General features: G+C 38.5%; 1 protein-coding gene across 3 annotated transcripts in view; it reads right to left on the bottom strand.

Moving 5' to 3' along the window:
- Positions 1 to 13,278, bottom strand: part of YAP1 (Yes1 associated transcriptional regulator) — an 82,740-nt gene that overhangs the window by 11,161 nt on the left and 58,301 nt on the right. For 2 of the 3 annotated variants that reach the window (XM_042839288.1, XM_042839290.1), the window contains one exon: positions 7,807 to 7,988. In XM_042839288.1, the coding sequence (XP_042695222.1) occupies positions 7,807 to 7,988 (182 nt within the window). Of the gene's footprint in view, positions 1 to 6,262; positions 6,305 to 7,806; positions 7,989 to 13,278 lie in introns of all 3 variants that reach the window. The other variant, XM_042839289.1, reaches the window with a different exon arrangement.

The raw sequence follows: 13,278 nt of genomic DNA on the forward strand, positions 1-13,278 counted from the left end.
GGCAGAACTAGAGCTCTTCCCCCTAGAGAGAATGTCATTCCATCATTCATTCATGTAAAACATTTATGTCAATCTGGAAGTCTGGAAGGGAAAGGCATTACCAAAAAAGCCAAGCTATTCAGAAACAAATACAGAATGATTTTTAAGTAATTCCTTAAGATGAGCATAGTTCTACAAGCCCTCAAAAATACATTGCGTATATTTTTCCTTATAGATGCATGCAGTGGAAGCTAAACTGGTATACCCTGAAGAATGGTCCTTTCATTTCTTCTTCCTTTATAAAACTGACTTTCAATAAATAACCTTTTGCTTCCTGTAATTAAAAAAGACATACGGTAGCACAGAAGTCTGTCCTAGCTCCACATGAAGCAAAGTGAACTCTAGGCTTTTAATTCATGCTTTAAAAATATATCACTTAAAGTCCGAAGGCAAACATAAAACCATGACAAAATTCTGGCTTAGATTTCTATAATTTCATCTCACTATATTTTTGTATGTATGCTAAACTTTTTTTTAAGTATTTCTGGGTAAATAAAAGCTCAGCATAACTACTGTTAACACAAAATCTGAGTTTTGTATATGGTGTACAAGACCAAATGATCTGTCACCTCCATAAAGATAGGAATTCAAAAAAGAAGGCCAGTAGTATGTAATTTTATCACACTGACCCTATCCAATTTTTTTTTCAGATTTGCATAGAGACACAGTTGTACATGGGGTTCAGGGTCATCTGCAGTCACTCTTCTGAGTGCATTTTTATTTTCATCATCTTTTATCACAGTTTTGAGAGAAGATAAGGACTCCCCTGTATATTTCACATACCATACTCTTACTGAATTAAACATAGAAGAAGGTGGTCAACTTAAACAGATACTTCAATTTATTTATTTATTTATTTATTTATTGTATACTCAGTTTACATGAGCTGAGTAACATTTCTGACTCTAAACACCATTCAAGAGTGAAAACTTTTGTGGGTTCACAGAGATGGAAGAGAGGTGTTAGGGGAATGAGGGGACACTGCACATTGAGCTATCAGTAGCAGTTCTTCACTTTAAGTATTTATGTTCTTAATTGAGACCCACAGAGTTAAAGAATATGTAGAAAAGAAAGAGAGAAAGAAACAGATGAAGACAAATGAATTCAGCAATGAGATGTTATGCAATTAGAGAAGAGTAAAGGGAAAACTTAAATCATTCAGTGTTGCAATCATGAAAACCAGCAAAATTAATTCAAGAGGTGATAGTGATAGAGTGATAGTTAATTGCATTGTGTACACTTGGCATGGGACTCAATTCTACGTAATGTCTTCTGCCTAAAGACTCCGAACAAAAGCTTTTAAACAACACCTTTGCAAGCATGGATGGGGCAGCATAAACTGGAATCACCATCTCTAAATAGAGTCTGGTTTTGCAGTCCACTGCTGTAGCACTGCTACAAACCCTTCTTGCTGTGTATCAGCCCATGCCTCCAAACACTGCACCTCCCCAGTGTGTCCCCAGAGCTCCAGAAAGACAAGCACGTGTCAGCTGGAGTCAGCAATTAGCCAGAGCTGGATGGCCTCCCTCTCCAATTTCTGTTTGCTCCTAGCAAAAGCTGTTACACACTGCCATCTCAGGCTCAGGTTAAAGTGACTCATCTTCTACTGACCAATTGCCTTAGCAGAACTGATGGCCTTTTTAAAATGCAAAAATCTTCCTTATAACTCTTTTTCTTGGGAGCTTAATACCCTTGATGAAACCAACATTGATCATTTTTCTCTTGTCAATCTAGGTCAGCTTCAGATCCCATGGAAGGATGGGAAATGAGAGCGTCACTGGATAACACTGGGATTCACTAAGAAACAAAACAAAAACATTTCAAACCTCAGTGGAAGTGGTGTACACACAAGTAAATCTTAAGTTGAAATACATGTGTGAAATTTAAAGCAGTTAAATCAAATGTACCAACAATACTTCCTACCTGAATCTTGCTTTCAGCTTTGGGATGTTTCCTAGCCCCAGCAAGAACTGCACTGTAATTCACTTCTCTCCCCTCCCCCCAAAAAAGAGGTGCAAGTAAGGACCAAAACACTAATCAAAAGAAATATAACAAATTAATGCTACTATTTTATCTTTTTTCTCATGAGATTTTACCTTCGAAAAAACCTTATTAATACTTCCAGCTTCTCTGAATTCACGCAAGCTGACTGCAGAATGCAGAAGTGTTTGCTTACTAGAAAATGTCACAAACATGACAGTCAAACAGCTTTATTTTTGCATATGTGCAAAGTGACTAAAAAAATACTTCATTGAAAAATAGTTTCCTAGGAACACTTTCCTGAAATGCTTTAAGTGTTCTTGACTAAGCTGGTGAAAGGTATCAAACATCAGCTAAAATGGAAAAAAAAAAAAAAAAAAGAATTAGCAGAAAGGGAAACAACATTTCAAAAACAGTCACCGTTTAGCACTACAAGTGCTTATAATTTATGCAGGTAAGAGCAAACATGAAACAAGTAAACAGTGAAAGACAGGCCAAATGTCTGGGCAGATTCTTCTATGAACTGAGGAGTGTTCAGAACGCCCCTCTATAAGCTGATAAGAAATAGGCCTTGGGGTAACAGTACAGACAGTCAGAGAAGTACTTCACAAAAGGACAAAAAAGATGGAGATAACACAGTACACATTCCAGGCATACAGAACCACCAAGAAAGAAAACAGCACAGAGGTACTAGAAAGGTAAGTCAGAGAAAGGAGCCCAGCAGACTGCACAGAAATTGGGGCCGTTCGTGGTTCTAAGACAGAGCTCTTCATTCAGACCTGAAAAGAAGCATCAGACAGAAAACAAATGGCCGTATACAGAGAAACCTATCACACAGGGCTGCATAACAAGCTTATCTTATTAGAAAATGCCTTAATATTACTGGCAGAAAAATAAGAATCTCCCAATCTTAGCACAAGAAAGTAGACTGTGTAAACATACATGAGTAACACCCCTCTTTTTCCACTGTATACTAGAAGGCAAGTATTACCTAGTCATGCATCCAATTTTATGATTTATACAGAAGTTGACTGACATCTACTTTAAATGAGATGTTGACAGTTGAATGCTAAATGTAGGAAACTGAAAGGAGAACTAATGGAGGTGGAAAGAAAGTCCTGTAATTTAATCTCTTAACTGGGACAGATATGCATCCTTAGGATAGCCACAGAGAAGTCACGATGATGAGAACAAGAGGATGGATGGTTGGTGTTTTCAAATTCCTTGGATAAAGCCATAGCCAAGATGCTTGCTTGCATGTAGTACAAGTGGAAGTCAATGTTTGCTTTAAATTCCTTTGAATCTGATGCTTTCAGAATTATAATAAAGCATGTCCTCGTTCAGAATCTTTTACAAGACTTAAGATGAAGGATGACTCTGAACAACTGTTTAATCTTTCTGGAAGATCCTTCAGTGTAAAGGCCTCCATACATGACACTGAGTATCAGTATCACTACTGGATACTACAGCATCATGGCAGAGGGACTACACCCAGCAAGGAGGCAACATTTACTCAGAACCAGAAAACCTGACCGAAGATATCAACTTTGTATCCAAGTTAGGTGACAAAAACCTCAAGAAGCCTGGGCTACATGAAGGATGTTGAACTAGATGACTTCTGTCATTCCTTTCTAACATATTTGATGTTATGATTAAGAAAAGCTCAGAGATCCAGATCAAAGCTAAAAAAATGTTCTCAGTGTTCATTTATGTAAAAGAGATACCTTACAAAAGGCAAACTTCAAGAATGCTGGCGTGAGGTAGTTTATTGACTAAATGAAGACTTTGACAGGCTCCAAAGTTAGACTGAATATAATTTAGACCTAATTCTGAGAATTCAGAGCACTGAACACTGGAAGATTTTACTTTTACTTATTCCTTAAAAGAACATACACAAATTAGCAAATGTGTATCTAATAAAAACAGAAAACTCCTCTAAGCCTCACAAATTTTATTCATGAAGGAATGTATCTGTAAGCAAGAAGAATTTGACTAGGTAATTCCTCTAAAGATTTTCCAGATTCACTAGGTTGATCATGATCTAATGAGATGTACGCTTTAGGACTTGAATAACAGCACCACTACAGCAGACAATGTTTGATCCTATAGCATAAGGCATCAAGAAAGCAACTTCTAAAAATAGCTCTAATGGCTGTAAACTAAAAGAAGAGAATTTTAAGTTAGATATCAGGAAGAAATTTTTTACTCACAGGGTGGGTGAGGCCCTGGCACAGCTGCCCAGGGAGCTGTGGATGCCCCATCCCTGGAGGTGTTCAGGACCAGGTTGGATGGGGTGCTGGGCAGCCTGACTTAATGGGCGGCAACCGTGCTCACAGGATGGGAGTCGGAACTAGAACTTTAAGTTCCCTTCCAACCTAAGTCATTCTATGACTCTAAACATCATCTTCCATATGCAGCTGATCATTACATTATTAAAATGACTTACACATTTAGGTAAACACATTTAGGTGATACAACATGAATGACTAGTATTACAAAACTCAAGTTGACACAGTTACATACTTTTCTACCCACCAGAACATTCAAAGCTGGCTTGGCTCATTATCAAGTGCAGACTAAAACTGATCCCAGTCGGGTGAGTACAGATGGGAGCTTGCTATGAAGCAAGATTAAAGGTAACTGGAACTCTTCTGTTTACCCGAGTCCTTTCACTGGTTCCTATCCCAAAGAAAATAGACTGATCCATACATATTTTCAAATTACTGATAAGGTCCCTCGAGTTTTTACAGCTTTTTACTGATTTAAGCCAGAATCGCACTAAGTTTGAGAAATCAAATCTGTCGGAATTAAGTATGAAACTGATTCCAAAGACTTCCATTTGCTGCATATTTCTAAGCTGGCAACAGGAAGATGTTACTTTGAAAGAGGGAACAACAACATGATAGGGTTTCCAGGCATCCCAGGAAAGACAGAATCCGGTTTTGGCATTCAGCAAGAAATGCATCACTCCTGAATGACCTAATTGTAGCAGAAGATAAGGTGTTTCCAACTGGTGTGAAGGAGCACGTGTCTCTGCTTATTTCCTTTTATACCAGCAACCTCTAAGTAATTTTTCATCTGCCTTCTATAACCAGATCTAACAGTGATCGATGGGAACATCATATGATTAATGCTCAGTAAATGGATCAAATAGTTGGGTAATGATTACAAATCAGGTTAAGTGCTTCAGTTTTAGTGCTCTGCTTATACTGTCAAAAGATGTTTTTCAGAACATCAGTACTGTCTCTGAAGTCTGAGTCTCTCATTTTGAGGATGACCTTCTCAGAAGAATTAGTAATGTATGAATTCTACAGCACGCTTTAGAATGCGACAGTACACCAGTACTCATCACTTCCAAATACAGGGTACTTCCTTTTATTCTGGCTTTCCTGCATAGTGCACAATATTACATTTCTAAAAAAAAAAAACAAAAAAAAAAAAACAACAAAGTACAATGCAAGCCAATATAAATATTGTCCTAAAAGCCAGTAGATTAAGAACAATGTTAGTAATAGCAAGCAATAAACTGTCTGAATATATCTATAAATCCACCCTTTCAGGGATTCATTTCATATTCAAGTGCCCAAAAGAAGCCCACTTTCAACTGTTTATTGTGCTACACATTTTGACCATTTTCATTTGCTCCGAGCTTGGACAGCTTCATAGAATTATTGTTCCCAGTGGAGAAAATGCATCTGCGCAAGAGCTGGCTAAATCTCAAAGTGGAATAATTATCTATTATATTGCTATAGCAATTACTTTATTAGTCTAATTTATTAAATGTTTATTACACTGTATATGCTTAAACATTTCAAGTGACTTTTTATTAACAGATTCACAGACACCCTTTAAGATCACACCTGCTCACGAGGAGAACATTCATACGAATAGAAAGCCACAAACTACTACCTTAGCAACAATGAGAGGTTTGCTTTAAATACACATCTTGACGACGTCAGGACTGGAACAGCGGTACAGCGGTATCTTCAAGAATGCTAAACAAGAACACGGCTTTCAACGCAGAAAAAAGTGCAATGAATTCCTCATTGCATTTATATATTGATATCGAGTTGTGGTAATGCAGCACTCTCAAAAAACAATGTTAGGGTTGTGATCAGAGAAATGGTTCAAAAATATGTATGGCAGAGCATGTTTTTTCTTAGAATGCCTTTACGTTCCTCAGCTAGTCTAATCTAATGCTTTCATGTTTCTAATTATGCTGAAACATCAGTTAAGAGCCTACCTGATGTTTTGGAGAATTTGCTGTGCTGGGATTCCGCATTGCCTATGAGTAAAAATAAGATGGATAAAAATTACTTTAGCTGCATGTTTTGCCTGTGCAGGCGGTCTTATAAACACCATCTTGCAGTATCAAGCCCCCAAGACAGGCCAGATGAGACAGGTTAAGGGAGTTAAGAAACTACAAAAATCATGAGATAGTGAAACAAAACTCACAGATTTACCAAGGATGTGTACTTGACAGAAAAGCTGGATGCCCAGAGAGAACAACATGAAAGGAGTTGGCTGTCACCTGGTCCAAAGTTAGTCAGATTCTCAATGACAACTGAGGCAAGAAGAAAATTAGAATGCCTACCTAGAAGCATGCTAGCACAGGGTAAGATGTTTGTTGGTGGATTAATAGCAAAGCAGGAACAGCAGAGGCCCAAGTGCTTAAGCAGAGAAAGTCCTGACACCATCTTTGCAATGTACTCTTACCTAGAGTACTACAAAAACTAACAGCTTTAAGGATGACCCATCTTTTACCAAGAGATGCTGAAGATTCTTACAAAACAAGCCTTGACTACAAGAGATAACGGGAGTCAGATTCCAGGATAGAATGCTGCAGGTGAATAAGAAGGAGAAAAGCTGTCTTTGAGGACAAGATATTATTCTCTCCTGATACAAGACCCATCACCCAAAGTGAAAAGGGAACAGGGTAAGATTTTAAAAGCTTTTCCTCAAAGAAAAGATTAGTGTTTTCTTCAGTATCAAAAAAGAAAACAAAATCAAAGAACATCCTAAGTACCTTGCAGAATGGCAGTCACCTTTTTTTAAACACACAGATGGAAAAGTGGAAGTGAAAGGCTTAAAGTGAAAAGGAAGCCAAGCCCAAATTCAAAATCCAGAGATTCCAATGTCCAGTGCTATACTTTGACATTCACTATGGCAATACTTGATATAGTAGAAAATGCTGAAAGAAACAGCTTGCAGCCTAATTATGAAATCTGAAATTGCTCGCTATAAGAAAAACAGTGGTTCAAAATGCAGCATGAATGCTTGAGTTGTTCCATGCTCTCTTCCACTGTTTCACAGATGAGCTATTTAGCAACAAGGTGCCTCTTCAATGTTTCTTACAAAAACTTAAAAAGTACTGTAGAATCCAACGGACTGACGTTCTTCTGAAAGTGAAATACTTTCCTCTACTTAAAAGGGAGAACTAACACAACTGTGGGAACCAGCTTCTTTTTGCATGACTCAGAACTCAGTGACTATGAGACATATTCTCCAGAGCAATTTCCACAGTCAGACCAACGGTCCATGATGCCATCCTAACAGCGAAGAAACTTGACCTCAGAAAGTTCTGTTAGAGAAGGAGGAATGAGGGAGGAAGGCAAAATCCTTCAGTGGGGTCAGATGCTTTCACCACCAATCTGAGATCCACTAACAGAATGACTTCAGACCTTTTTAGATCTCAAAGCTTTAAGACTCAGCAAAACTTAGCCAAAACAAAACAAAATATAACATACAAAGAAATAGCGGAAGTAGGTGTCTAACCTGTGGCCTCACCTGCCGAAGCAGTTCTTGATGCTTCAGTCTCAGCCTTTCCTTCTCCATCTGTAGCTGCTGAAGTCTCATCTGTTGTTGCTGATTGGAGCTACTCCCACCCATGACGCCACCTTGGGGACTCTGAGGAGCCAGAGGGGGTGGCTGTTTCACCGGAGCACTTTGGCTGATTCGCTGATTCATGGCTAAGGAACCAAAACAATAAACGTTTAAAAATAAAATTCAAACAAATACAAGACAAGTACTGTCCTCAAACAGGATACAGTAAGAAACTACAAGCCATGACCATACAAAACTTGCAGTCACACTGATGTTCAGCATGAAATATATGCTCGCGTGTATTATTCCTGTGAAATCAACGTGACATTCTCACATTAACGTGTAATACTTGCTCTAAAAGCTCCTGAAAACAGAGTTAAATGTGCAAATTGGTGCAAAATGTCCAAGCGGTGGGAAAATAATTCCATTTTAATTAGAATGCTTACTCTCTCTTCTTCCCAATACATTGTTGTCAGCGTGGACACAAATAGTGCAAAAACACTTTTCTTGTTCACATGAAATCTTAGAATCACCAAACGTACACAATGACAAAAGAGATCTCACTTAGATCCAACTACCTTGGTTACATGCTATACCTTTGCAATGGGGTACAGGTCAGACAACAACCACTCACATCATTTTTGGAATCAGTTTTGAATATTACAGACTCCATTTAGACTTCTAGAGCATCCTGACATGCAAAATCAGTGCTGATAGAGGAATGGCAGATGAATTACACAGACAAAAATACTACCATTTACGCAGGAAATATTTTACTGATTTCTTTGCTTTCTGCTTTCCCACAAGGGCTCCATGATGCACCTTTTCTGCTCAACTAATGCACAATGAGGATCCATGTTTCCCTCCCCCAGAAGGCAAGAGTTAAACTTATTTTGTTTTATAAAACAATGCATCTGCTTGACAGACATGATGTTCCCTCCACAAGAGTTGAAGTCAACAGAAGCACAGGAGTTCCCACAGTAGAACAGAAGGCTGGCAAAGGCTGAATACGTCATTAGGGCACTATTTTCAGAAGCTTTCAGTTTTGCAATTAGCTCTCCATCTTGTCTTCAACAGCTTGAATCTGTTAACATTAACAGCATGCTGCACAATGCATTTGTAGAAGCAGTCACAGGAGAGGTAGCATTTTTTTTTTTTTTCCTTCCTAGAATGAGGATTCTGGTTTATGGGAACTCAGAGGAAAAGGAGTGTTTCTCTTAGGATGCCAGGTTGCTCTGGTGCAAAGAAAATCATATGCTGGCTTAGTTTGAATTAATATTTTCATCAGAAAAGGGATTCCTGAAACACGAACACTTAAAGTTTCTTTCTTAAAATAGTTATCTCAGAGAATCTGTGTCACCTTTTCTCTCAGAAGCCCTTCAGTCTCCATTGTCTTTTGAGTGTTCAACTTAAGGTGCACAAACACCTTTCTTTTGTGCCAGAAAAGTCTAAAAATGTCTGTCTCACAGCAAAAATGGCTGTTGCTTCACAGCTTTGCTCCCCTCCCCTTGCCACAGCTCATCTTCCCATTGAGAGGCAATATAAAAAGAAAAATGTCATATTAAGAACAGAAGAGAGAAGAAAACAGTCAACAGCTACAGAGCCAACTCTCTAGTTTAACCATTCAATGATTCTCACAGAAACAACACTCTAAAGGAATAGTGGGTTCTATTATTTTCATCAGTCAATTTGAAAGACAGCACAATGTGGAACTGCTTCAAGTAATTTGAAATAATGTTTTATATAGTTACTCCAGAAAAGTTTTATACATATGATCACAAATGAAATAAAAACTTCCTGTAAAGTAAACAGGTGAAACAGGAATAGAAACTGCAACCAAGTGCAGCTAGAAGGAGTGAATACAAAAAGGCTGGAGATTCAACTGCAACCTGCAAGTCTCCTCCTGAGCTAGTGAAAAACAAAAGAATAAGGGGTAATTAAAGATGCAGCGACTAGAGCTTAGAATGAAGCAGCTTGTCAGACATTTAGCACTTGAACTTCAGGAAGAAGTGACCAGAATCAGCCAACCTGCTTTACTGTGTGAGCTACAGCCCCTAGGACAGCAAAGGGAAGAGACAGGGTGGCTTGCTTCTCTGCTGAACAGTTCCATGTGCCCTGAGACACCAGAAAATACTAAGCAAAAGTTCCAACAGCACCAACCGCTGTGCTGCAAAGGATGTGAGCAGCACACATAAGCTCCAGGAGCTCCTTAGATAATCTCCACTGGAAGAATGATAGCACTTAGGCTGCCTACATTTACCAGCTTAAGGCAAAGTTGGAGCTACAGAAAATGATGCAAGAAAGGATGTCCATGTAGCAGCTCTCAATAAGCTGAACGTGACACTACTGGACCAGGAAATGCATCTTGTCCTTCTTCCCTTTTTACTCAGAATCCTACACTGTCTAGAGCCAGGAGCACGCCTTTTGCTTTTTGTATCTTACCCTCTTACTCCTTGAAAACAGACAACGATAGGGGCTTGTAGGGGAAAAATGAAGAGTCTTCTCCTGCTGTTACCTAATTCTGTAACTCCAGCAGAAGTCTGTGCTACACTTCAGAAGTTCCAGGACTCAAATCCTGTTATTAAACAAGATGGAAGTTCAATTACAGTTGAAAGGAAAGGGGAACAAAGGCTATAAAATTAAAACTGCCCACAAAATTACCTGAAAAAGGCAATCTAAGTCAAAAGCAAACTACTCAGCTTATAAAAATTAAGTACCCAGAAGCTGAAGAATATAAATTTTCATTTGGTTAAAAAGGCTCTCTTTATGATGTAGTCTCCAATTATATCATCCTGGTCCCAGAGTTCCTGCCTCATGCAGTTCACAGCCAAACTGTGTCACAGGTAACCTCACACACATACAGAAGTTTCTAACTTCAACTGGACACTCAGGTATAATATTATTAACATCCCTTCAGCACATTCACCTGGCTTTTCCCGCTCACAACGCACCAACAGTACTTCCATAGGTCTCTTCCACTAACACGTAACTTGGGGAATAATCCATTTTATTCCAATAAACCAGATCACTGAATTGCCTACTAATGTCCTTTATCTAACTAAAAGCACATTTCAAACAGCAACATCACAAAATACCCGCAACTTCAGTGTATACTTAATATTCACCAATAAATACCTGCAGGCATTTAATTATATTATTTGTTAACAGAACCTGAAACAGAAAAGATCAAGCTTCTAAATTCCCATTCAGGTACTCACTGAAGTATTTTCTAAGTATTTTACCTACTGAAGAACAAGTGTAAGGACTTCAAATTCAGAACAGGTCACGGAGATGTTTTTCAAGCAAGGGGAATATTTTGCTTATGAAATTAAACTATAAGTTTGGAGACTGAAAAAAAAAAGGACATAGCTAACTGAATTCTACTGACTTAAGAACGTACTCAATTCAGAACCAGTGGGGAGAAAACACAGTCATCAGCCATTTTGACTGATTATGCAATTGGGCAATTTTCAAGATAAACAGGAAAAATAATGTGATTTTCTATCATTTCCAACACAATATTTAATCAAAGGAAAGCAGGAAAACATCTTGTTTCAAGTGACAGGAAAAACAGAGGTTTTCATTTTTCTATACTCCTCAGTTATCCAGTACTTACTGAGGACGTGACTGCACAAATTTGCACTCTAGAAAATATGCTTATCAGTGGGATCTGATAGAAGCAGAATTATTTTCACACTTCATGAGTTTCTGATGATCCAGGCAGACACAGCTCTTTTAAAATACCTTGAATTCAAAGGCAGAGAGCTTCGTTCATCTATTAGAGTTAAGACTTATCAGATTTTCTGATGCATCCTGTTCCTTACCTTCCAGGAATATGGAAAACATTTAAATAAGGGGCTCTGCACCCACACAGTGAAGGCTGCAAAGACCTCACAGGCAGACAAGGAACAAACAAGTCTTTGTTTCTAAAAGACGGGGATTTGAGGGAGGAGGAGGAGGGGCAGACAAGTTTAAAAAAAAAAAAAAGGGAAGGGGGGGGAGCACGGGCAACTTAAGACAGTAAAAAAGATCTTGCAGTCCTATAATATGGCTTAGATTTACATTCTGCAGAATGCAGTCAATCGTAATAGCTGCAATCTGCTTTTGGGAACAGGTTAAGAATTAGCAATTTTCAAACGTTAACACAATGTCCCAACTCAACTCAGCAGGCAAACACTTGTACCATACTGTAGCAGATAATACTTGACAGTTACTGAAAGGAGTTTAGGCCACTGTCTATATCCTTAATGTAAAAAAAAACAACAGAGAGAAATAATTACCAGGCATTGGTGCTAGAGAGAAAAGGCCAGCACACTGGTAACAACTCCGACATAAAAGGCTAATTCTCTCCCAAGATCTCATGCCAATTTCAATCATGTCCCAGGGCAGTGACAGTTTGTATTAACACAGTACCTTTCCTCTACACAGAATTACATGCAATGGCTGCTGCAGAGCTCCCTTGTGGTTAACAGACACAGCTGAATATTTGATGGTTTTCCTTTTGTATTTATCATTCCAGTCACGAAAACTAAAACTAGTTTTTATCTCTAAATGTAAATATGCTCACATTTATTTAAGCAAACAATAAAAAAAATCTTACTAGCTGGACAAGCTGTAAAATTTACCGTCCTTAAGTCAGAATCAGTATTTTTGCTGAAGGAACTGGAGAAGAGCACTTCTCCCCTTCAGGTTCACTTGGAAGTTACACAGTTTTTTTTTGTGGATCACTTTTAGCCATGGTCAGGTTTTTGAATGATGTGAGATTGCTCCACTACAACAGAGGCAAAAATCCTGTGTTCAAACTGGAAAGAGCTGTGACAAAAAAAATCACCGTCGGGATTTATAAGAATGACTCGTGGAAGAAATTCAAGCTGCTCTCTTTTTAGAGATACTTCATAGAATGGCCTGGGTTGAAAAGGACCACAATGATCATCTAGTTTCAATCTCCCTGCCCTGTGCAGGGTCACCAACCACCAGACCAGGCTGCCCAGAGCCACATCATGATCACACTACGATGAAAACACACTCAGACACGGGGTTTGGATTTTGGGTGGTCCTGCATGGAGTCAGGAGTCGGACTCGATAAAGATCCTTGTGGGTCCTTTCCAATGTGGAGCATCCTGTGATTCCATGATTCTAAGAAGTATTCACATACTCCAGAGTTGGACTATCAGTTAAGATAAAAGCAGATGAAAACGTCATCTATTACAGAAGTGTGTCCAAGTTGTGGATTGGTAATTCTGTTTATTATTTGTGTTCAAATAAAATTAATATTTTTAGTTTCTTCTTCTATCATTACAGTGCCACTGATAAAAAGTACAAATTGCAGTTCTTTTGTTCTCTTTTGATAAAAATTTTGGAAGTCTCTTTATATCCTGAAATGCAGAAGTGCACCAGTTTGATTGATTTAGCACCACAAAGATCTCCAGGCTGACT

Source organism: Centrocercus urophasianus, unplaced genomic scaffold, assembly GCF_019232065.1.
Source record: "Centrocercus urophasianus isolate 14NV4802_14NV808 unplaced genomic scaffold, USGS_Curo_1.0 seq_9, whole genome shotgun sequence".
In the NCBI taxonomy this organism is placed as follows: Eukaryota; Metazoa; Chordata; class Aves; order Galliformes; family Phasianidae; genus Centrocercus; species Centrocercus urophasianus.